Here is a 23,721-nt window from a genome sequence, read left to right as displayed (position 1 = left end):
GGCCCCCATAAGCAGTTAAGGGTAAGAATTTGGAGCTCAAGAGTAAGCTCAAAATATAATCTGGGAATCATAAGGCCATAAAGACAATTGAAACTGTGAAAATGGCTTTGTGTAAGAGAGTTGATTGAATTCTGGCACTCTGAAGAAAGAAAAAAAGAAAAATTAAAAAATTAAAAAGAAAAAAGAAAAAGCAAACAAAAAAGAGTTGAACTGAGCTTTAGAAAAGACTAGGACTTTAATTGAACTAGAAGACGTATAGGTAGAAGCTGAAGAAAAGAACAAGTCAAAGAAAGCTATGAAGTTAGGAGTAAATGGATACTGTCAGTGGTGTGCTGGTAAATGTTTAACAACTGGCTCTCTAGGGAGGTGAAAGGAAGCCCCGATTTATAGTGTTTGCTGAATTCCATGATGTAAATATTCCCATCACGGTCAATCTCAAGCTATCAGTGTCACTGAGCGTGGAGCTGGGAAGAGGTGAGCACAGTCAGATCTTGTGATCTCATACAAGTGTAGGCTGGTCCACAGCCTGGCACAGTCCTGATGGAAAGAGAGGATTCTGTCAGGGGGACGTAAAGGACATACTTCAGAGGTAACGTGGACCACATAAAGACAGATAATAACAAGTGTGTTTGAGGATGTGGAGAAATTGGAGCCTTCATACATTGCTGGTGGGGATATAAAATGGTATCGCTGTTATGGAACACAGTTCGGCAGTTCCTCAAAAAGTTAAACATAGAGTTACCATATGACCTGGCAATTATACTCTAGGTATATTCTCAAGAGAATTGAGAACATGTATTCACACAAAAACTTGTACGTGATTATTCTAGCAGCATTATTCATAATAGCCAAAAAAGTAGAAACAACCCAAATGTCCATCAACTGATTAATGGATAAAATAAAATGTGGTATGTCCACACAATGGATTTTTTTTTTTTTTAAGGAGTCTCACTCTGTCACCCAGGCTGGAGTGCAGTGGTGCGATCTCAGCTCACTGTAACCTCTGCCTCCCGGGTTCAAGTTATTCTCCTGCCTCAGCCTCCTGAGTAGCTGGGATTACAGGCATGCTTCACCATACCCTGCTAACTTTTGTATTTTTAGTAGAGATAGGCTTTTGCCATATTGGCCAGGCTGGTCTCGAAGTCCTGGCCTCAAGAGATCCACCCACCTTGGCCTCCCAAAATGCTAGAATTATAGGCGTGAGTCATCATGCCTGGCCCATACAATGGAATATGATTCAGCCACGAAAAGGAATTAAGTACTGATCACGCTACAGTACGTACAACACTTGAAAACATTATGTCAAGTAAAAGAAGCCAGACATAAAAGACCACATATTGTATGATTGTGTTTATATGAAGTGTCCACAATAGGTAAATACATAGAGTCAGAGAATAGATTCATGGTTGCCAGGAGCTGTGGGAAGGATAAAATGGGAAGTGACTGCTGATGAATATGAAATATGAAAATAATTTCAGAATATGAAAATATTCTGGGATTAGATAGTGGTGATGCTTGCACAATCTTGTGAATATATTAAAACTTCCTAAATTGTATAATTTAAATTTGAATTTTAGAGCATATGATTTTTATCTCAATTTTTAAATAAATGGTAAAGTGAGTTTCAGCTGCCTGTAAAAGTTTGAACTTTTTTTTTTGAGACAGGGTCTCACTTTGTCACCCAGGCTGGAGTGCAGTGGGACAAACACTGCTCAATGCAGCCTTGACCTCCCAGGCTCAAACAGTCCTCCTGCCTCAGCCCCCCAAGTAGCTGGGAGTACAAACATAAGCCACCATGCCCAGGTAATTTTTGTAGAGACAGGGTTTCACCATGTTGCCCAGGCTGATCTTGAACTCCTGGGCTCAAGCAATCCACCCGCCTCAGCTTCCCAAAGTGCTGGGATTATAGGTGTGAGCCACTGTTCTTGGCCTAAAGTTTGAACTTAATCTTAAGGATTATTGGGTGCCAATATTTTTGGAGAGGGAAGGAGAATTATCTAAAATTATATATATATATATATATTTTTTTTTTTTTTTTTGAGATGGAGTTTCGCTCTTGTTGCCCAGGCTGGAGTGCAATAGCATGATCTTGGCTCACTGCAACCTCCACTTCCCGAGTTCAAGTGATTCTCCTGCCTCAGCCTCTCGAGTAGCTGGGATTACAGGCATATGCCACCATGCCTGGCTAATTTTTTGTAGAGACAGGGTTTCTCCATGTTTGCCAGGCTGGTCTCGAACTCCCAACCTCAGGTGATCTGCCCAACTTGGCCTCCCAAAGTGCTGAGATTACAGGCGTGAGCCATCGCGCCCAGACTAAAATTATATTTTAAGAAGTGATGAGGGTAGATTAAAGAGTTCTGAAGCCTGAACTTTGACTTTTTGATCTCATTCTTGAATAATTTTCTTAGAAATAGAATTCTAGGTAGGGTGCAGTGGCTCATGCCTGTAATCCCAGCACTTTGGGAGGCCGATGTGGGAAGATTACCTGAGGTCAGGAGTTCAAGACCAGCTTGCCCAACATGGCGAAACCCTGTCTCTACTGAAAATACAAAAATTAGCCGGGTGTGGCAGCAAATGCCTGTAGTCCCAGCTACTCGGGAGGCTGAGGCAGGAGAATCTCTTGAACCTGGGAGGTGGAGGTTGCAGTGAGCCCAGATCATGCCACTACACTCCAGCCTGGGCAACAAGGGCCAAACTCCGTCTCAGAAAAAAAAAAAGAAAAGAAATAGAATTCTAGGATTGGCCTTTTCTCTCAGTACTTTGTTTGTATTTCCCATTTTCTCCTAGATATTATTGTATTGTGCAGAAGTTTGCTGTAAGTATAATTTAGTATTTTTATAGGTATTTTGTCTTTTATCTCTGCTTGCTTTAAGAATCAAACAACTTCTAGAAACAAAACCAAACATATATTATATATTATGCATATACATAATATATATATTTGTTATGGCTTAAATAGGTCTCCTCAAAATTCAGGTGTTACTAATGTGATATATTAAAAGATGGGGTCTTTTTCTGTGATCTGCTTGCTGGGGAAAGGGTGGGGCCTTTAAGAGGTGATTAGGCCGTGTGGATCTCTCCCTTGTAAATGGGATTAGGTACCCTTATAAAGGAGCATGACAGAGGCAGTATATCCCTTTTCTTGCCCTTCTACCTTTTGCCATGTGAGGATGCAGCAAGAAGGCTCTCACTAGACACCAAATGCTGGTGCCTTGATCTTGGACTTCTTAGTCTCTAGAACTGTGGAAAATAAAATGCATTTCTGTTCTTTAAAAATCACCCAATGTTAGGTAATTAGTTGTAGTAGCACAAACAGACTAAGACAATATTCATTGAAATTTAAGGCCGGGCATGGTGACTCATGCCTATAATCCCAGAACTTTGGGAGGCCGAGACAGGCCAATCACCTGAGATCAGGTGTTTGAGACCAGCCTGGTCAACATGGCGAAATCCTGTCTCTACTAAAAATACAAAAATTAGCTGGGCGTGGTTGTGCGCACTTGTAGTCTCAGCTACTCAGGAGGCTGAGGCAGGAGAATCACTTGATCCCAGGAGGCGGAGGTTGCAGTGAACCAAGATCGCACCACTGCACTCCAACCTGGGCAACAGAGCAAAAGACTCTGTCTCAAAAAAAATAAAAAAGAAATGTAAAACTCGGTGGCTAGGTTCCCTTGCAGATTTGAAAGAGATGACTAGATAATGAAGTGGATGACTATGAAGAAAACATTACTCCATGCAGCATAGACAGAGATGGAACTGGGACTGCAGTTGCTGGGACTACAGACATGTGCCACCATGCCTGGCTAATTTTTGTACTTTTTGTACAGACAAAAGAGAGAACAGAATGAGAAATAGAATAGAAATAGAGAGAATAGAATGAGATGGTCCAACTTACATCTAATGGGATTTCTGAAGAGAGAAAGAATAGCAAAAGCAGGAACAAAGGCAATATTCAAAGAGAATATGTGTAAGAATTTCAGAATTAATAAATGATATGAATCTCAGGCCAGCACAGTGGCTCACACCTATAATCCCAGCACTGTGGGGAGCCGAGGCAGGTGAAACACTTGAGCTCGGGAGTTTGAGACCAGCCTGGGCAACATGGCAAATCCCCACTTCTACTAAAAATACACACACACACAAATTAGCCGAGCATGGGGGCGTGTGCCTGTAGTCCCGGCTACTGAGGAGGCCGAGATGAAGAATCACCAGAGCCCAGGGAAGTCGAGGCTGCAGTGAGCCGAAACTGAGTCGCTGCACTCCAGACTGGGTAATCAGCGTGAGACTCTGTCTCAATTAAAAAAAAAATACAAATCTCAGATTCAAAAATTAAGAATTCCAGGCCAGGAAGAAAAAGATAAATCCATATCTAGATATATATCAGTGTGGAAGCTGTGTGGCTCTTTATGACCTACCCTTGGGAGTCACTTAGTGTCACTGCTGCTGTATTTTGCCTATTGGTCTAAGTAGTCACAAGCCTGCCCAGATTCGAGGAGGCTGGAGGGTGTAGGAATGGAACCTACTTTTGTTTTTTTCTCTTGCTTTTTCTCTTTTGAGAACCCACTTTTCTAAGAGAGAAATGTCAAAGAATTTGCAACCACACTAGGTGAGACAGCAATTGTCAACACAAATGCAAAAGCAGGCACTGTAACCTTGTGATTGTTCTTGAGGGAAGGTAGTCATCAAGGTGAACTTAGATATGTCTAAACTAATATTATTACTATTATTTTAGAGATGGGGGTCTCACTCTGTCCTCCAGGCTGGAGTGCAATGGTGCAATCATAGTTCACTGTAACCTCAAACTCCTGGGCTCAAGTGATCTTCCCGCCTCAGCCTCTCAGGTAGCTGGGACTGCAGGTGCAAGCCAACATGCCTGGCTATTTAATTTTTTTTTCCAAGACAGAGACTCACTTTGTCACCCAGGATGGAGTGCAGTGGCACAAACTTGGCTCACTGCAACCTCTGCCATCCGGATTCAAGTGATTCTCCTGCCTCAGCCTCCTGAATAGCTGGGATTACAGGTTCCTGCCACTATGCCTGGCTAATTTTTTTTTTTTTTTTTTTTTTTGTATTTTTAGTAGAGATGGGGTTTCACCATGTTGGCCAGACTGGTCTCGAACTCCTGACCTCAGCTGATCTGCCCACCTCAGCCTCCCAAAGTGCTGGGATTATAGGCATGAGCCACCACGCCTGGCCTATTTAATTTTTTTAAGTAACATCAAACGATAACACAATTAAACAGTTAGTCTAAAATGATCTATCCAGCCATGAAAAGATATGGAGGAAACTTGAATGCCTATTACTAAGTGAAGGAAGCTGATCTGAAAAGGTTACGTACTGTCTGACTCCAACTATATGACATTCTGGAAAAGGCAAAACTCTGGAGACAGCAGAAGGATCATTGATTGTCAAGGATTATGTGTGTTTGTGTGTGGGGGTGTGGAAGAGGCAGAGCACAGACAAATTTTAGGGCAGTGAAATGACTGTGTTGTAACTATATACTATAATGGTTAACACGTGTCATTAAACATTTGTCCAAACTCATAGAATGTGCAACACCGAGAGTGAACTCTAATGTAAGCCACGGACTCTGAGTGATAATGATGTGTTAATGTAGGTTTATGAATTGTAACGAATGTACCACTCTGGTGGGGGATGTTGGTGATGGGGAGGCTATGAATTTGTGGGGAGATATGGGAGATCTCCATACCTTTTGTTCTGTTTTGCTCTGAACATAAAACTGCTCTAAAAAAAATTCTATTATTTTATTTTATTTTTATTTACTTTATTATATTATTATTATTATTTATTTTTTATTTTTTTCGAGACGGAGTCTTGCTCTGTCACCCAGGCTGGAGTGCAGTGGCGCCATCTCGTCTGACTGCAAGCTCTGCCTCCTGGGTTCACGCCATTCTCCTACCTCAGCCTCCCGAGTAGCTGGGACTACAAGTGCCTGCCACCACGCCCGGCTAATTTTTTTTTTGTATTTTTAGTAGAGATGGGGTTTCACGGTGTTAGCCAGGATGGTCTCAATCTCCTGACCTCGTGATCCACCTGCCTCGGCCTCCCAAAGTGCTGGGATTACAGGCGTGAGCCACCGCACCTGGCCTATTTTATTATTATTTTTTTGACATGGAGTCTCACTCTGTCACCCAGGCTGGAGTGCAGTGGTGCAATCTTGACTCACTGCAACCTCCGCCTCCCACGTTCAAGTGACTCTCCTGCCTCAGTCACCCGAGTAGCTGGGATTGCAGGCACCCGCCACCACGCCTGGTTAATTTTTGTACTTTCAGTAGAGATGGAGTTTCACCATGTTGGCCAGGCTGGTCTTGAACTCCTGACCTCAGGTGATCCGCCCACCTCAGCCTCCCAAACTGCTGGGATTACAGGCGTGAGCCACTGTGCCCAGCCAAGTCTATTATTTTAAAAAATTATTTTGGAGAATATTATTTTGAGGACTCTTGAGAACACATATGGGAACTCTCAGGGTTCTAAGGACTCCATTTGGAGAAACAGTGCTATAGGAGATTGAGTATTGCAGCTGCTCATATCTATTTGCTCCAGTAGAGTTACAGAAGCCCTGTCTGTTGAACTGGTTCTCCAGGCTGGAATTCTGTCCTCCAGGTTCTCTCCATCACAGACAGCTAACATATCCAAACAAGCAATGTCCTTGGAGAGTTTTGCATAGGCCATAACCTAGATTGCCTGGTTCTGACATGTATGATTAAAAGCTCAGGTGAAAAACATTTAATAGAACATTTTGGTCTCATTAAAAAGTGATAGAAGCACATCTTTAGAATATAACTTCATAAAGCCCTGCCTTGTAGACAGATGTGTGTGCTATATTCTCTCCTATCAGAAAGAGATTGGAATTTATAAAGGGACATTTTGTTTCTTGGTGACAAAGCCATTTCAATCCTAGGGATATTTACAACCAGTACTGAAAAACCCTCTGCACCTGAGGGACTGGCTGCAGTTACACATTGTCGTAAATGTCAGCGACCAGGCTTTCTCTTGGAGAGATTTGCTCTGGGGAGTTGCTAGGGGAGAAAAAGTGGAAAAAGGACAGGTGTTGCTCCATATGTATGAGAAGACTGGGATTAGAGAAGAGGGCGCGTCGGGCAGGCAGTAAACATGACAGCGGAAACTGAGGAGGGTCTAACTGCTGAGGATTATCACATCTAGGCCAGAAATGTCAGCGGGGCTCCTTTCTCTCAGCCCTGCTGCCGGGGAGAGGAGAGAACACCTGAGTGCTCCCTCATAAACCCTCTCCAGGCAGGGTCAGAGCAGTAGCTGACTTTTTTTTTTTTTAACCAGTTTACAAAGAGCTTTCCTAAACATAATCCCCTAATCATCCAGAGAGATCAGTGTTACTCAGTTTTGTGGGGGAGAACTACTGAACTATTTAATCATCTTAGCAGGGTGTTACCATCCCTGTTTATAGACAAGGGAGATTGAATGACTATCCCCAGTCATGCAGCATGGGGTGGCAGCATAAAAGCAGGGTCTAGACATTTTGGCTGTAATCCCAGCACCCGCACAGCTCCCGAGCTGTTCTAGGGCCACACCCTGGCCCACCATTCAGTCATTCAACAAATATTTATTGAAAGCTACTATGTCAGGTGCTGTTCTGGGTGTCTGGCTTACGTCCATGGACAAAAACAAAGATCTGTGTTCTGATGACACTTACATTTGATCTGGAATGGGGACGGGGCAGAAATAGACAATAAACACAGCAAATAGTAAAGGTATAAAGTGTGTGTTTGAAGGTGGTAAGTGCTATGGAAAAAAATTCAAAGTCATTCCTGATTTGAAGGATCAATGGATCGTTGAGACGGGGGAGCCAATTGCTATTGTCAACAGGGAGGTCCAGGCGGAAGGGATAATATTGGCAACACTTCAGGAGGCTTTTGTGAGGGCTAAAGGGGAAGAAGATGCAGGTACAGTGCCGGGCCCTGAGCCTGGCACATGGGTGCTTAGAGGTGCTCACTAGGGTGGCTGTTATTACTGCCGCAGTCCTGTCTCCCTCACTGGACTGGTCAGTGTCTTCCAAGAACCCTCATGCCAAGGTTCAGCCTAAAATAGACAGGCAGCTTAAATTACACACAGACTGGACAACGTGGTCAAGGTCCTGCCTGGCCCAGAGCATGGTGATACAAACTACCCCAGGTCCGTGTGGAGGCCACTGTCTGCTTTGTGTGATGTGTCCATAGCTAAGCCAGCGGGGTAGGCCCTGCCAGGGGGACCAGGTGCTGTCTGTGTGGTTTATGATCAAAATAAACCTGGAAATGATCAAAATAAAGCTGGAAAGCCAGAGTAGAATAGAGCAATGCTGAAAGAAAGGGCAGTGTAAGGCCAGGGTTCCCCCAGACTCTTGTAGACTGGGAGCCCCCACACCCCAGCACTGTATTGCTAGGTGACGGTCCAAGGATTGAGGACGGCCAGCAGAGGCCAGCAGGACTGGGGTGCATTTGCTTCTTCGACTGCTGCTGGGTCTGGTGCTTGCTCTGGGGGAGAGGAGGTCTTAATTGTAGGTAGAGGAAGCAACTAATTACGTGGGATGACTAAAGGGAAGCCAAAAAGTCACCCTTGACCCTATGCGTCTGCCTCGGTGCCTGCAGTTTCACCTTTAGCAACTCGTTCAAGTCAAAACTCTGGCATCCTAACATTTTTGGTGTGTGAAATTTTTGGTTCAAACAAAATTTTAACTTAGAAGCATGAACAAGAAAAAGATATTTTAAAAGATTGCTCCATTAATGGGGGACTCTCTACTTCCCCCTTTGAAGGGGCTGGCTTTCTTCTAAACCCCTAGACTCGAGCATAATTTGAAAATCACTGGGTTAAAGTATTGCAGCCACCCTGTTAAAAAGTAAACAGCCTTGGTTTGGTAAAATATTAAGCTATTTTAAAATTACTAATACATGAGGGCAGGTGGCAATGTTTTCCTGTGTAGGGAGGAGGAGGGGGATAACAGACTCCTTAGAGGATCTGAAGTCATACAATGGACCCACTGCCCAGAAAAATGCACATATCTGAAATTCTGCATCTGGCCGTATATGAGCAATGGTCCGTGGGCCATAGGTTAAGGACCCCTGTCTTGTGGGATATTTGTTTATGTAATTTACTTTCAAATGGGATAAATATTTAAGGCTTGGGGCACAGAAGAGTGAGTTTTGAAAAGGGGAGGAAGGAGAAGAAGAGCTAGAGAATCAGGATCTTGGTGGTAGAGGCCAGGAATGTGTGTTTTTAACATGATCTCCAGGCAGTTTTGATCAGACAAACATAGGCCCCAGAGGTCTAGAGCTGGTGCACCCAGGCCCTATTGAGTCAGCAGTCCTAAGGGAATGGGAGGAGGGAGCGAGGGTGGGATGAGCCCAGCTGCCTTCCCCAGGCTTCCGTGTGACCAGCTGGAGAACAATGGAAAACGTCCTCTCCCCTCAGCCCTCCTCTTCACAATGGGACACGGTGAGGTCGCAGTGCCCCTGAGCCTCAACCAGTCCATCCACCCAAAGCCTGAGCAGAGAACTCTGAAGCAAAAAGTCCAGAAACCAGGAGTTCACAAAACACCCTCAAGGGCTGGGCCTGAGAGAAAGTCTCATCTGGGGGACTCATGTTGCAAATTCTGACATTTCTCTATGGTTTTCCATGTTCCTATGCTAAGTGGAATTCATTGGTACTTCCCAGCAAAGGGTTAGTCTCTCCCTAACAGTCAGGGAACTTTTAGAGTTTGTCAGAAGTAACACAAGGCTTCCATTAATTTGGGGTTGATTAATGGAATCTGCTCTGGTCTGGGTCAGGTACTTTCCAGGCAAAGAAGCATTTGCAACTGAGTCAACAACTACCTGTTGACTCTGCTATACCCAGCTCCAGGGCATTTGCCTGGCGACCCCAGCCTCATCATCCTTTTTTTTTTTTTTTTTTTGAGGCAGTGTCTCACTCTGCCACCCAGGCTGGAGTACAGTGGCATGATCATGGCTCACTGCAGCCTCCACTTCCCAGGCTCAATCAATCCTCCCACCTCAGCCTCTCAAGTAGCTGGGACTACAGGCACGTGCCGCCACACCTGGCTAATTTTTATATTTTTTTGTAGAGCAGAGTTTTGCCATATTGCCCAGGCTGGTCTTGAACTCCTGGCCTCAAGCAATCCTCCTGCCTTGGCCTCCCAAAGTGTTGGGATTACAGGCGTGAGCCACTGCACCCAGCTGCTAATCTTGACATTCTCCCCAAAGAATCTGCTTTTTAGGGACTATGAGAGAAGAGAAACTTCTCTTCTGAAAGCAGATCCTTTGGGAACAAGGGAAGAAGTGGCCTCCTCCAGACCCCAAGGCATCCAGTCTAAAGTTTGCTCCAGACAAAACCCAGGTTTACTTAAGAACCTGTTTCTTAACGCAGATCCTGTCCCAGCCAAGACAAACCCGAGTCATGTTGATCTTCTGCTTCCTTTCCTGCTTGTGACTTTATGCAGCAGTGGTTTTGAGACTCAGAATGTGAGACACCTGCTTAGCTCTGTCTTTTCTCTCTGGGAGTTAGGGGAGGTAGGGAAGTTGTTCCCTTTTTCCCAATAGTCTTTGGGTAGTTATTCTTAGCCCTGTTAATGTTTTACTCAAATATAGCCATTTATCAAAATTGTAGAGTTAATATTTGTTCATTTCAATGTATATAAATTTTACCTTTTAAAAAAGGACCATGAGGCCGGCATGGTGGTTCACGCCTGAATCCCAGCACTTTGGGAGGCTGAGGCAGGCAGATCGCTTTGAGCTCAGGAGTTCAAGACCAGCCTGGGCAACATGGCGAAACCCCATCTCTATTAAAAATACAAAAAAATTAGCCAGGCATGGTGGTGCACGCCTGTAATCCCAGCTATTCAGGAGGCCGAGGTGAGAGGATGGCCTGAGTTCGGGAGTTCAAGGCTGCAGTTGCAGTGAGCCGAGATCACACCACTGCACTCCAGCTGGGTGATAGAGTTAGACCCTGTCTCCAAAAAAAAAAAAAAAAAAAAAAAAGGACCATGAAAAATGAAAAATGACAATCTCATGTGGGAGGAGCAGGTGGAGGCAGATGTAGTGGGGTAAAGATAGATAAAGAACGGCAGAAATTGGTGAGTATTGAAGCTGAGTGATGAGACGGGGCTCATTGCACTGTTTTGTTTTTTTAAATATATATTTGAAATAATGTATTTCAAATTTGCCATAATAGGTTTTATAAATTTACCACATCAAAAAGTAAAAGTGGAAGAAAAGACTCAAGGATGTCTGTTTTCTCTTAGAAATCTCCCTTCTTGAGCAACAATCTCAAAGAAGCTCATACTCTTTAACCTAGTAATTCCACTTCTGGGAATGTATCCAAAGGAAATAATTAGAGATACAAAGAAAGTGTCATTGCAATATTATTTAAAATAAGGAAAAATGGAACACAACTCCAGGTCCAACAATAGGGGAATGGTGAAAGAAACTATGATGCAGCCATTAAGGATATGGGAAAGTGCTTTTGACCTAAAATTAAATGGAAAAAGGTCAGAATACAAAACTATATACCGTATGATCTTCATTTGCATGTGTACATGCATGTATAGAATCAGAATCTGGAAAGAAATACAGCAAAATGTTAAAAGTAGTTATCTCTGTTTGGTGGACTTGTGGCAGGTTTGTTTTTTTTTGTGTTTTTTTTTTTTTTTTTTTTTTGAGACAGAGTCTCACTCTGTTGCCCAGGCTGGAGTGCAGTGGTGCGGTCTCGGCTCACTGCAACCTCTGCCTCCTGGGTTCAAGCGATTCTCCTGTTTGGGATTACAGGTGCCTGCGACCACGCCAGGCTAATTTTTGTATTTTTTAGTAGAGATGGGGTTTCACCATTTTGGCCAGGCTGGTCTGGAACTCCTGACCTCGATTACAGACGTGAACCACTGCGCCCAGCCCAGATTTTTATTTTCTTTTTTATTCTAGTCTGTATTTTCATCCTTCCTTCATTTAACAGGTATTACTTTGATAATTATTTTTAACTAACATGTGCTATTTTGAAAGAAAAGGGGCTGGGTGAGGTGGCTCACGCCTGTAATCCCAGCACTTTGGGAGGCCGAGGCGGGCGGATCACCTGAGGTCGGGAGTTCAAGACCAGCCTGACCAACATGGAGAAACCCCATCTCTACTAAAAATACAAAATTAGCCGGGCGTGGTGGTGCACGCCTGTAATCCCAGCTACTCGGAAGGTTGAGGCAGAATTGCTTGAACCCGGGAGGCAGAGGCTGCGGTGAGCCGAGATTGCACCATTGCACTCTAGCCTGGGCAACAAGAGCGAAACATCATCTCAAAAAAAAAAAAAAGAAATGAATAAATAAAAGGGGAAAAAGATGGAAGTAAGGACAGATTTCCATGTTGGTACCAGTACAAAATAATAAGTTCTTGGAACTGGAAGGAGTCTTAGAAGTTGTCTGATCTTAGAAGTCCAACTGTCTCATTTTACAAATGAGGAGAATGAGGATAGAATGAATCGAATGACCACCGAGGTCATTTTTTCCTAGTCTCAGAGACTGTTTGTTTTAGTTCACCACTAGCCCTCGCATCCCCTGAGGACCTTCGCAGGCTGGAGAGTGCCCATGTTAATCCCCAGAGGCCCCATTCGAGGGGCTTTCCAGCCAGTCTGGGCCATCCGTTGCAGTCATTGTTGGCCAGCTGGGCTGGAGAAGTGCCCTGGCAGGAAGAAGAAGGCTGGTAGAACAGTAGACCTCACTGCCACCTGGTCATCTTGTGCTTCTCCCTTGGAGTGTTCTGAACAGTCATCCCTGTCTTCTTAGCTCTGCTGTTGCAGGGGTTGTTTCGAAGCAACTAGGGTAAATGTCTGTGGGAGCTGCCTTGTCCTGGCTTTCAAACCACCATCACTTGGAAGAGAAACAATGTGGTTTAATGGTTAGTCAGATCGGAGTTAGAGATGTGTTACTGTCTTTGCCACAGTCCTTAGACACCAAGACCCTGCTCCGGAGAAATGGGGGCAAGCAACAGCTTGTAATGGCAATAAACCTCTTCGGAATGTGTGTTTATGGTCTATCTCCTCCCCATCTCATCCTTGCTAGCACACTCCCCACCACATACACGTAAAAGCTCTAGTGGTGTTTAAATCCACAGGTTTTAAACACCACTGCTTCACCAGAACCTAGCACATAACAGGCCCTCAGTATGTGCTTGTTGAATGTGGGATGAGTGAACATCATTTTCTTAGAATGTAGAAGAACAGACATATTCCAAGTTAAAAATATCTTCTGAGATATTGTTTCTGCGCTGTATAAATATTTTATATTTTATAATAAAATAAAAAAATTCTGAGACATTTAAACATTTTTATTCTAAAAATAGAATGTTTGAAAAAAATTAGCACTTAATATTTATTTGCACAACTGCAATGCAAGGTTTTTGAAAGCTGTCAATAGTGAACAAATAAGCGTGAGGGAACGCCACAGCCCGGGTATGTCCAGTGACACTGCTACAATGTGCACTCTGCCTGCTGCCTTCCGCTCCTCCCTCTTGGTGTTTCTGAGTTTGGCCAATCATTTGGATGATAATGAAAATATTTTTGGACGGGTGTGGTGACTCACACTTGTAATTCCAGCACTTTGTGAGGCCAAAGTTGAAGGATTGCTTGAGTCCAGGAATTCAAGACCAGTCTTAGCCACATAGCAAGACCCCATCTCTGCAAAAAAATTTTTTTAATTAGCCAGATACAGTGGTGCACATCTGTAGTCCCAGCTACTCAGGAGGCTGAGGAGGGAGAATCGCTTGAGCCCGGGAGGTTGAGGCTGCAGTGAGCTGTGATCGCACCATTGCACTCAAGCCTGGGCAACAGAGTAAGACACCATCTCTAAGTATATATAGATTTATATTTTATAAAAATATTTTTTATTTTGGAGATATTTCTCAAATTTAGACTATCAGATCATCAGACTTCTACCTTCTAGAGTACTCAATAGAATAACTCAGAGGTTGGGCATGTTCTCTAGGATCTGTGGTATCACCTATTTAAAAAAATAATAAAATTGTGGTAAAATACACATAATGAAATTTACTAGCTTAATCATTTTTAAGTCTACAGTTCAGTGGCATGAAGTACATTCACATTGTTGTGCTACCATCGGCACCACCATCGTCATTATCCACAGAACTGTCTTACAAAATTGAAATGCTGTACTCATCAAACAGTAACTCCCCATCCTGCTCCTCTAGCCCCTGACAGACACCATTCTTTCTGTCTCTATGAATTTGACTACTATGTACCTTGTATAAGTAGAATCATACAGCATTTGTCTTTATGACTGGCTTATTTCACTTGGCATGGTGTTTATGTTTTTATTCTGTGGAGTTTGGTTGAGGGGCACCAAGGCCAGCCCTAGGTAGAACTGGGAAGTAAGGAGGGGCCTTATCCCCTGCTGCCCCACTTTCCTGCCCCATCCCTCCCTCAGTTCCCACCCACCTGAGGTCTCTGCTCAGTGGCTAAATGTCTTCATCCCCCTCATCCCATCTTCCACTTATCCGCAAAGAGCATCTGATTGGCTAGTGTGGGTCATGTGTCCATCCATGGCAGAGGAAGGTGGGCCACCTCACTTGACAATCCCATCAAGACTCTGTATGTAATAAGGAGGCAATAGCTCCTCCCAGAGAGGTGCTGCTCTCAGAAGAAGGGGGGTGGACACTGGGCAGGCACAAACAATAGATGTCTTTGTTGAACCTCCAACAAGGTTCAAAATGCCTTTCCGCCTTCCCATTGCACACAGCTTTGGACTTGGGTCCCTTCCCCTTGGGCCTTGTTTGCAAAATTTTTTAAGTACTTGGCTTTCGTTGCAAAGTTTTTAGCAGCTTGAGAGCCAGTGCTGAGCCCCAGACACGGTTTGTAAGTGTGATAGGAGCCTACACAGGCTGCTCTCAAACACCGGCAGCCTTGAAAACAGATTCTGGACTCAGATAGCCTGGGTCTAATCCTGGTTTGGCAGTTCCTGGCTGTGTGGCTTTGAGCAAGTGACTTTGCCTCTCAATGGCTCAATTTTCCCACCTGTAAAACGGTAAAATAATTTACCATTGAATTGTTTTGGAGGTTGGAAAACCTACTATGTGATGTGCTTGACCTACATCATCTTAATCATGCTCACAGAGGGCCCTATCGCACATGGAGAAAAGGCACTCCCTCTCTGGGCAGATGCAACACCTGAATAGGGCATACCACCTAGCATGCAAGGCTTGAGTTAGATTTCACCCTCCACTCATGCCCTGAGCTAGGTAACCTTATGAATAGCCTGCATAACTATACAGCAGCCCAGCCCCTCTATGATGCAGGGGTTTGTATATCCCCATTTTTCAATGAGGCAGCTATGGCTTAGGGAAGTCAAGCACCATGTGGAAAGGGGTGGTGGTATCACTTCTAGTTTGCCTATTTACTTAGGGCACGTGAAAGAGGCTAACCCAGTCCCTAGGACTCTCCTACACCTGAATTGTGGACCACATCTCTGTCATCAGCTAACCAGCTTAAACCTTATTAATCTTCCACAGTGGATGGTAACGAAGTATAGCTCTAGCATCTAACCCATAGGTTACCTCCAATCTCTAATCTATAAACAGTTCCTTTTTTTATTTGAGACGGGGTCTCACTCTGTGATTTGGGCTGGAATATAGTGGTACAATCACGGCTCACTGCAGCCTCAACCTCCCAGGCTCAGGTCATCCTCCCACCTTGGCCTGCTGAGTGGCTGGGACTACAGGCACATGCCACCATGACCGATGAATTTTTATATTTTTAGTAGAGACGGGGTTTCACCATGTTGGCCAGGCTGGTCTCGAACTCCTGACCTCAAGTAATTCGCCCGCCTCGACCTCCCAAAGTGCCAGGATTACAGATGTGAGCCACTGCGCCTGGCCTCTAAACTGTTACTTTGATAATCATTTTTAAAAGTAACAGATACTATTTTGAAAGCAAGTGGTGGGAAGGTAGAAGGAAGGACAGATTTCCATCCAGGTACCATCCTGACTTGACAGTTTTCTTTTTTTTGGTCATTTCAGAAGTCCATTCAATACCTAGACAGTAAGGACTAAAAATATTGTGAGTCTGAGTGAATTCTTCTAGAACTGAAAGATCAGTGTTACCGACAGATCAGTCAGTACAGGCAAAGCATATTCCAGTTTCAGGGTTTTTTTTCCTCTTCCTTCTCGTGTGCCCAGGAGTATTACATGGCTGGGTGATGCTAGGGAAGGATGCACTAACTAAAGGTCCCCACCCCCTCATTTCTAAACCCTTCCTTTATTTTTGTGATGAACAGGCAGCACCCACTGCCTGCTGTGTCCCATTTAGCAGTGTAATTCGGGTGCGCGTCATAGAATTGTGCACAGGGAGGAGGAAGGAGTTACGTGCTGGATGTACATACTGAATGTGTTTATGTGCTCCTTTGTAGACCTGCACTTTATGCAAATTATATACTTTCAGACAGATCACTGAGTAAACTGAAGTACTGTCAGGGAATTGATGTGTTTGCAGAACGCTGAATATAATTGAGGAGTCCTGCCAGTTCTATCCCTGATTTAACTCTCTCTAAGCTTATGTCTTTTTTTTGTTGTTTTTAGATGGAGTCTCGCTTTTTTTGCCCAGGCTGGAGAAAAGTGGCGCGATCTTGGCTCACAGCAACCTCTGCCCCCACTCCCAGGTTCAAGTGATTCTCTTGCCTCAGCCTCCTGAGTAGCTGGGATTACAGGCGCGTGCCACCACACCTAATTTTTGTGTTTTTAGTAGAGACAGAGTTTCACCATGTTGGCCAGGCTGGTCTCAAACTCTTGACCTCAGGTGATCCACCCACCTTGGCCTCCCAAAGTGCTGGGATTAGAGGCGTGAGCCACCATGCCCCGCCCTAAGCTTATGTCTTGAATGGTGTGATCTCGAAGTGTAGTTCAGATTTGAAACAGGTGTATTAGAACCAGCCACCTTGAATTAAGTAAATATCCCCAAGTGGCATGAAGTAAATGAACACATGTTGAAAGGGAAATTTTCTTAGGCTTGGAACCACCATTTCCTCAGCAAACCTCCCACCTGAGTGAGACCCAGGGGACATCAAATGAAAGACGATGAAAAGTAATGGATTTGGCCCATGTGCCTCTAAGAGGCCAAATGCAGTCAGAATGAACTGAGATGATCTTCGAACAGATTAGATATTTTAACACCAATTCTCGGGCCTCAGAAGTGAGCCTGGCTGCTGGCAGACAACCAACACTGTCATGTTTAATTTTTAGATTTGGCTGTTAAATTTGGGCCTGTGTGAGTCTGTGTTTGGTCAGAGTCTAGAAGGGTGGAGGAGGATTCCTGGTGGGAAGGCCTGATTTCTAGCTCAGTGACTTATCGGCTGGGTGACTTCGGACAAGCTATCACGCCACTGAGAGTCTATTTTCTCATCTGTACAATGAAGGAAACAACCCCTGGTCTACTTGCCTTATAGGGAGTCATGAAGATCAAACGAGATGGTATTTGGGAACTGTGACCACACTACACAAAAGACCAGCATGAATATGTTCACAAGCACCACACAGTCCTTTCTGCCTTGCTCACTCAATTCTCCATTTAATTTATACACAGTGGATTTTACCCCTCATTCTTACAGCAAAACCCTTTTGAGAGTATCATTTTAAGAAGTGGATTGACATCATATATGTATAGTTGCCCTATTTATCCTCAGAGTCTGAGATGAGGAAAAGACAAGAATTATTAGGAAAAATAGACCCAGAGAGGGCACAAAGAATTCCCATCCTGATGGTCTTTCTTTCCTAGATGACATTGACATCTACATCCGAAGCCAAAGATTCTGGTCAAGAGTTAATCTATTGGCTGGGCATGGTGGTACCTGTAGTGGCTCCTGTAGTCTCAGCTACTTGGGAAGCTGAGGTGGGAGGATCACATGAGCCCAGGAAGTCAAGATCACAGTGAGCCGTCATCACGCCACTGCACTCCAGCCTGGGTGACAGAGCAAGTGAATGTCTAAAAAAAAAAAAAAGAAAAGAAACTACATCCTTACCATATTGCAACAAGTCTGAAATGCCACTGCTTCTAAGACACCATTTTTTTTAATGTGTCATAAAGAAAGAAAAAGCTCTATCCCTTAAAACATAACACAATGCTTCCTTACTGTGTCAATTTTAAGACACATCTTGATTTCACATATGTTAGATGTGGAAAAAGCGTGCATCTTGGAATAGATGAAATGCAGTGTGTTTACCTATCCCCAAAAATAAAGCTTTTTCCTTTTGGTCCTGACGCATTATTAGATTAGCAAACTTCAAAACTGTTGTATTTTTTGTCTTAGCTCCTTGATGTTATACATGTTATGCAATCACGCTTTCACGTGGGTTAAAGGGGGACATTAATTCTATTTTCCTTATGCATACAGTAATACAAAGTACCTCTGGGCTTGAATATAGTTTTAGGTAAGTGTAGATTGTAAAATACTTGTCAGAGCCAAAATCATCACTAATTCCGTGGTCTGTTGTTTATTACCAGATTTAAAGGAGGAAGAAACGCTTAAGGGCATTTGGCACATCAATTGTGTTTTCTTTGTTCTGAGTAGAACTGTTTGTTGTTGTTTTACTTAATGCTTGATTTGGTTGTTTTGTTGTTATTCCATTATTTTTAGCTCAGGTAAAACAATTAAACTATGAGTTTCCCATTGCACAGACAAATTAGGGATGAACAGGCTCAAGTGAGAGCACATCAACTGCCTCGGCCAAATATGTTTTCATAAAATGCAATTGGGAATTCATAGTCTTTCTGAGCGGAAAGGAGCATAAGAAGCATAGGGAAATAGGGCCAGGTGTGGTGGCTCACGCCTGTAATCCCAGCATTTTGGGAGGCCAAGGCAGGTGGATCATGAAGTCAGGAGTTTGAGACCAGCATGGCTAACATGGTGAAACCCCATCTCTAACTAAAAATACAAAAATTAGCCTGGTGTTGTGGCACTCGCCTGTAGTCCCAGCTACTGAGAGGCTGAGGCAGAAGAATCGCTTGAACCCAGGAGGCGAAGGTTATGGTGAGCCAAGATCATGCCACTGCACTCCAGCCTGGGCGACAGAGCGAGACTCTGTCTCAAAAAAAAAAAAAAAGAAACACAGGGAAATAGAAATACATACCACTTCTGTGATGAGCCTTTGTAAATTTTTTGTGGACTAAGGCTTCCATTTAGAACATCCTTCCATTTAGAATGTCCTCGTTCATAAATTCTACACTTTGGAATAAGAAAAACTCCACCTATTTCTAGCCTGTTCCTTAGTTACCTTCCCACATTCCTCTGCTCCATAAGGACATTACTTAAACATAACAACAAAGAGAGTCACACACGAAAATGATTTCTAGGGACTAGACCGTGGCTGGGTGGAAGGGAATGATACAAATCATTGTAGTTCTTGTACTCGGTTCATGATCATCAGCTCCCTGCCAGGGGTCCCAGGGTCCGTTTCTGAGAGGATGAGCATCAGTAGCCATGGTGCTGGGCAGCAAGTGGGTGTGAAGCTGTTAATGTTTGATCACTGCTAATGCACATTTTGCCCACTGTTCTCTCCCTTGCAGTCTGAGTACCACTATGAGTACACGGCGTGTGACAGCACGGGTTCCAGGTGGAGGGTCGCCGTGCCGCATACCCCGGGCCTGTGCACCAGCCTGCCCGACCCCGTCAAGGGCACCGAGTGCTGTAAGCAGCTATCCTGCTCAGGGCCTCCCTGTCACTCAGCTTTGATCTCTCCCCCAAGTCTCCTGCCATCCAATCTGGGCACTCCCTGGCAGAGCAGCTGCATTAAGGAATCAGATCTTTTCCCCAATTAGTCCCCACATCCCAGACCCTTATGAGATTTGATGCAGAAGTATTTCATGAATGCAAACTGGATATCTGAATTTGCTTTCATTTTTTTAAGGAATTTAAATCCCATCACTGGATACAGCATAAGCAATGCCAGCTGTGTGCACTCAGATATTCTTTACTGTTTGCATACATTTTCATTTTTGCCTCTGTATGTCTTTCCAATCTACACTCACTCACCAGCCACAATCAGTCATTATGGAAGATTGAGATTTGCTTTCGTTCTTAAAAAGGAAGTCAGAGAGGCTAAGTTTCTGTAGAGACGTCCTTTAAAATGCTCCAGGCATCACTTCAGGAGACAAGAATCTTCCTGACTGTGGATCTGATTATGCAATAGGAAAGGCAGTGGCTTGCCGCAGCCCCAGCGCCTGCCTCTGTGACTCTGCAGTCACAACTTTTCTACAATTGGCAACTGTTTCCCCTGCATTATTCTTTTAGGAATGCAAAGGGAATAACAAGAAAAACCAGGCACTAGATTTAAGGAATTATTTGAAGAGTTGGAAAGGAGTTTGAAGATATTTAAATTCTAAAATCAGCTTAGTACAGTGCCTGGTTGAGTAAGTGAGCAAATAAATACTTGTTAAATTAATGAATAGATATTGCTGAGACCTGAGCAGAACTGAGGTGTGACTAGTGGAAACAAATGAGCCATTTTCATTGAACTCTGCTGACTTCAGTGAGTCCCACTATGTGTAAGCACCATGATGTGCACATGCAGTGTGAACTGCAAAGACAAATAGGGCACACTCTGCTTTCAGAAGCTTAGGGTGGTGGAAAGTGCAGACATTCATTCATTCGCTCATTGTTTCAGAAACATTCCTGAAGCTCCCAGTCTGTGCCAGTCACTGAGCCAGCCATCCCCGGAGGAGCACAGAGCCTAGTGGGTGGCAGACATATATGATATGAGAAAGAATGAGAGTTACGAATATTTAGGGATCAGGCATAGCTGGAAGGGCCACTTGAGCAAAAGTTTAGATGTGGATGAAGAGTGACACATTTGAGGAAAAGCTTGTGGTCCAGGGTAGAGGCAACACAGAGAAGGTGATGGATGGAGTTGAGGTGGAGAAAGATTTGTAGTGGGAGGTCAAGCTGGGAAGTTAGGCTGGAGGGAAATCATGGAAAACTTTGAATGCCAGGCCAAGAGCATAATTCTAGAACCAAAAGGGAGTGCCTGTTTATTTTTAAAATAAGGAGAATAATAGTACATACGTGTTTTACTTTTTATTTTTTTAAAGACAAGGTCTCACTCTGTTTCCTAGGCTGAAGTACAGTGGTGCAATCGCAGCTCTGTAGCCATGACCTCCTGGGCTCAAGTAATTTTTCCACCTCAGCCTTTTGAGTAGCTAGGATTACAGGCACATGCCACCACTCCCAGCTAATTTAAACATTTTTTTTGGTAGTGACAGGGTCTCACTGTGTTGCCCAGGTTGGCCTCAAACTCCTGGGCTCAAGTGATCCTCCTGCCTTGGTCTCTCAAAGTGTTGGGTTTACAGGTATGAGCCACTGTGCCTGATCACGTCTGTTTTAGAAAGGTACCTCTGACCACAGAATGAGCAAAAATAAGAATAGGGAACTAGTTAGGAGGATGTTGCGATGATTGAGTTAACAGGTCATGAGAATCCCACCTAGCATGGTGGCAGTACAACCAGAAAGGCAGAGGCCAGAGGCTCAAGGGAGAAATTCAAGGCTGAAGGGCCTTGTGTCATTCAGAGGGGTCAGCACAAGAGACCTTGGCATTCTCTTCACCACAGAGCTCTCAGAATGGTCAGGGCACCTCTCCAAAGGAAACAAGTGCCAGGGACAAGCCTAAAGTCCCACAGCAAGGCAGAGCATCCATGGCCCTAGATCTATTTTTTTTTAATAACAGCTTTATTGGTATATAATTTATATGCCATGAAATTCATTCCTTTAAGGATAAAATTCAGTGGTTTTTAGAATATTCACAGCAACCATCATCACTCTCATTTCACATTTGAATCATCCTACAAAGAAACCTCATATTATTAGCAATCTCTCCCCAGGCCCCTCCCCACAGCCCCTGGCAACCACAAATCTACTTTCTGTTTCTATGGCTTCGCCTCTTTTGGCCATTCCATACAAATAGAATCACACATAGCAAGGAATATCACTGCTAAAAAAAGTTGTTTTTTTTTAAGAAAAATAAAATCACACAGTAAATGCCATGGTCCTAAATCTTAGTGGGCCAAACTCCTAGACCCCAACCCAGCGCTCCTCCCTTCAGCTGCTCGCAGCCCATCCGCTACTGGGGCTGCAGTGACCTCACTGCCCCACCTTGTCTCTGCCCTGTTTTCCAGCCTTCTCCTGCAACGCCGGGGAGTTTCTGGATATGAAGAACCAGTCGTGTAAGCCATGCGCTGAGGGCCGCTACTCCCTTGGCACAGGCATTCGGTTTGATGAGTGGGATGAGCTGCCCCATGGCTTTGCCAGCCTCTCAGCCAACATGGAGCTGGATGAAAGTGCTGCTGAGTCCACCGGGAACTGTACTTCGTGAGTCTGCACACACCCCCACCCCACCCCCAGCCCACTGGGGAAGGGGCTGCAGGGCACACTGGACAGCCTCCTCCGCTGCCCCTCAGGCTAGGCAGGGAGGATGGAGGGAAGAGGAAGCCAGGCTGCCAGGGTGAGGCCTGCAGCTGTGCCCACAAGACCAGTGGATGTGACTCTGCCTGGCCCACTCTTACTGGCCTAAACTCACCAGTGATGGACAGGCATTTGTGGGAAGTAAAAAACATGGGGAAATAAGAGAGTGGACAAGGGGGACAAAGGTTAAATGGCCCAGTCTATTTAAAACAAAACCCAATTGGAGCTGGGCACAGTGACTCACCCCTGTAATCCCAGCACTTTGAGAGGCTGATGTGGGAGGATTGCCTGAGGCCAAGAGTTTGAGACCAGCCTGGGAAACATAGAGAGACCCCTGTCTCTACAAAAAGTTAAAAAATTTGCCAGGTGTGGTGGTGCATGTCCGTAGTCCCAGCTACTCAAGAGGCTGAGGCAAGAGGATAACTTGAGCCTAGGAGTTCAAGGTTAGACTGAGCTATGACTGCACCACTGTACCCCTGGATAACAGAGCAAGACCCTGTCTCAATGAAAAACAAAAACCGGCCGGGCGCGGTGGCTCATGCCTGTAATCCCAGCACTCTGGGAGGCCGAGGCGGGTGGATCACTTGAGGTCAGGAGTTCAAGACCAACCTGGCCATGGTGAAACCCCGTCTCTACTAAAAATACAAAAAATTAGCCAGGCCTGGTGGTGTGCACCTGTGATCCCAGCGACTTGGGAGGCTGAGGCAGGAGAATCACTTGATCGGGAGGCGGAAGTTGCAGTGAGCTGAGATCGCACCATTGCACTCCAGCCTGGGCAACAAGAGTGAAACTCCGTCTTAAAAACAAAAACAAAAACCAAAAAAACCAACTGGATTTCCACCACGGAATTTCGGATCAGCCAATATACTTTTTCAGCTTGACTGGAACACAATATGCAAAGCTTGGGTATCTTCCCGGCTTGGGTGCTAACTTCTTTTTTTTTTTTTTTTTTTTGAGACAGAGTCTCACTCTGTCACCCAGGCTGGAGTGCAGTGGTGCCATCTCGGCTCACCACAACCTCCAGCTCCCAGGTTCAAGTGATTCTCCTGCCTCAGCCTCCTGAGTAGCTGGGTTACAGGTGTGTGTGCCACAATGCCCGGCTAATTTTTTTTTTTTTTTTTTTCTGAGATGGAGTCTCACTCTGTCACCCAGGCTGGAGTGCAGTGGTGTGGTCTCCGCTCACTGCAAGCTCTGCTTCCTGAGTTCATGCCATTCTCCTGCCTCAGGCTCCCGAGTAGCTGGGACTACAGGCACCTGCCACCACG

At 44.6% G+C, this 23,721-nt stretch overlaps 1 protein-coding gene across 4 annotated transcripts in view; it reads left to right on the top strand.

Moving 5' to 3' along the window:
* Positions 1-23,721, top strand: part of ELAPOR1 (endosome-lysosome associated apoptosis and autophagy regulator 1) — an 88,428-nt gene that overhangs the window by 28,583 nt on the left and 36,124 nt on the right. For all 4 annotated transcript variants that reach the window (XM_054493008.1, XM_054439123.1, XM_054500157.1 and 1 more), the window contains 2 exons: positions 19,570-19,690; positions 22,171-22,363. In XM_054493008.1, the coding sequence (XP_054348983.1) occupies positions 19,570-19,690; positions 22,171-22,363 (314 nt within the window). The remainder of the gene's footprint in view (positions 1-19,569; positions 19,691-22,170; positions 22,364-23,721) is intronic.

Source organism: Pongo pygmaeus, chromosome 1, assembly GCF_028885625.2.
Source record: "Pongo pygmaeus isolate AG05252 chromosome 1, NHGRI_mPonPyg2-v2.0_pri, whole genome shotgun sequence".
Taxonomy (NCBI): domain Eukaryota; kingdom Metazoa; phylum Chordata; class Mammalia; order Primates; family Hominidae; genus Pongo; species Pongo pygmaeus.
Note: the sequence above shows the minus strand (reverse complement) of the source record. Positions and strands in the feature narration are given on the sequence as shown.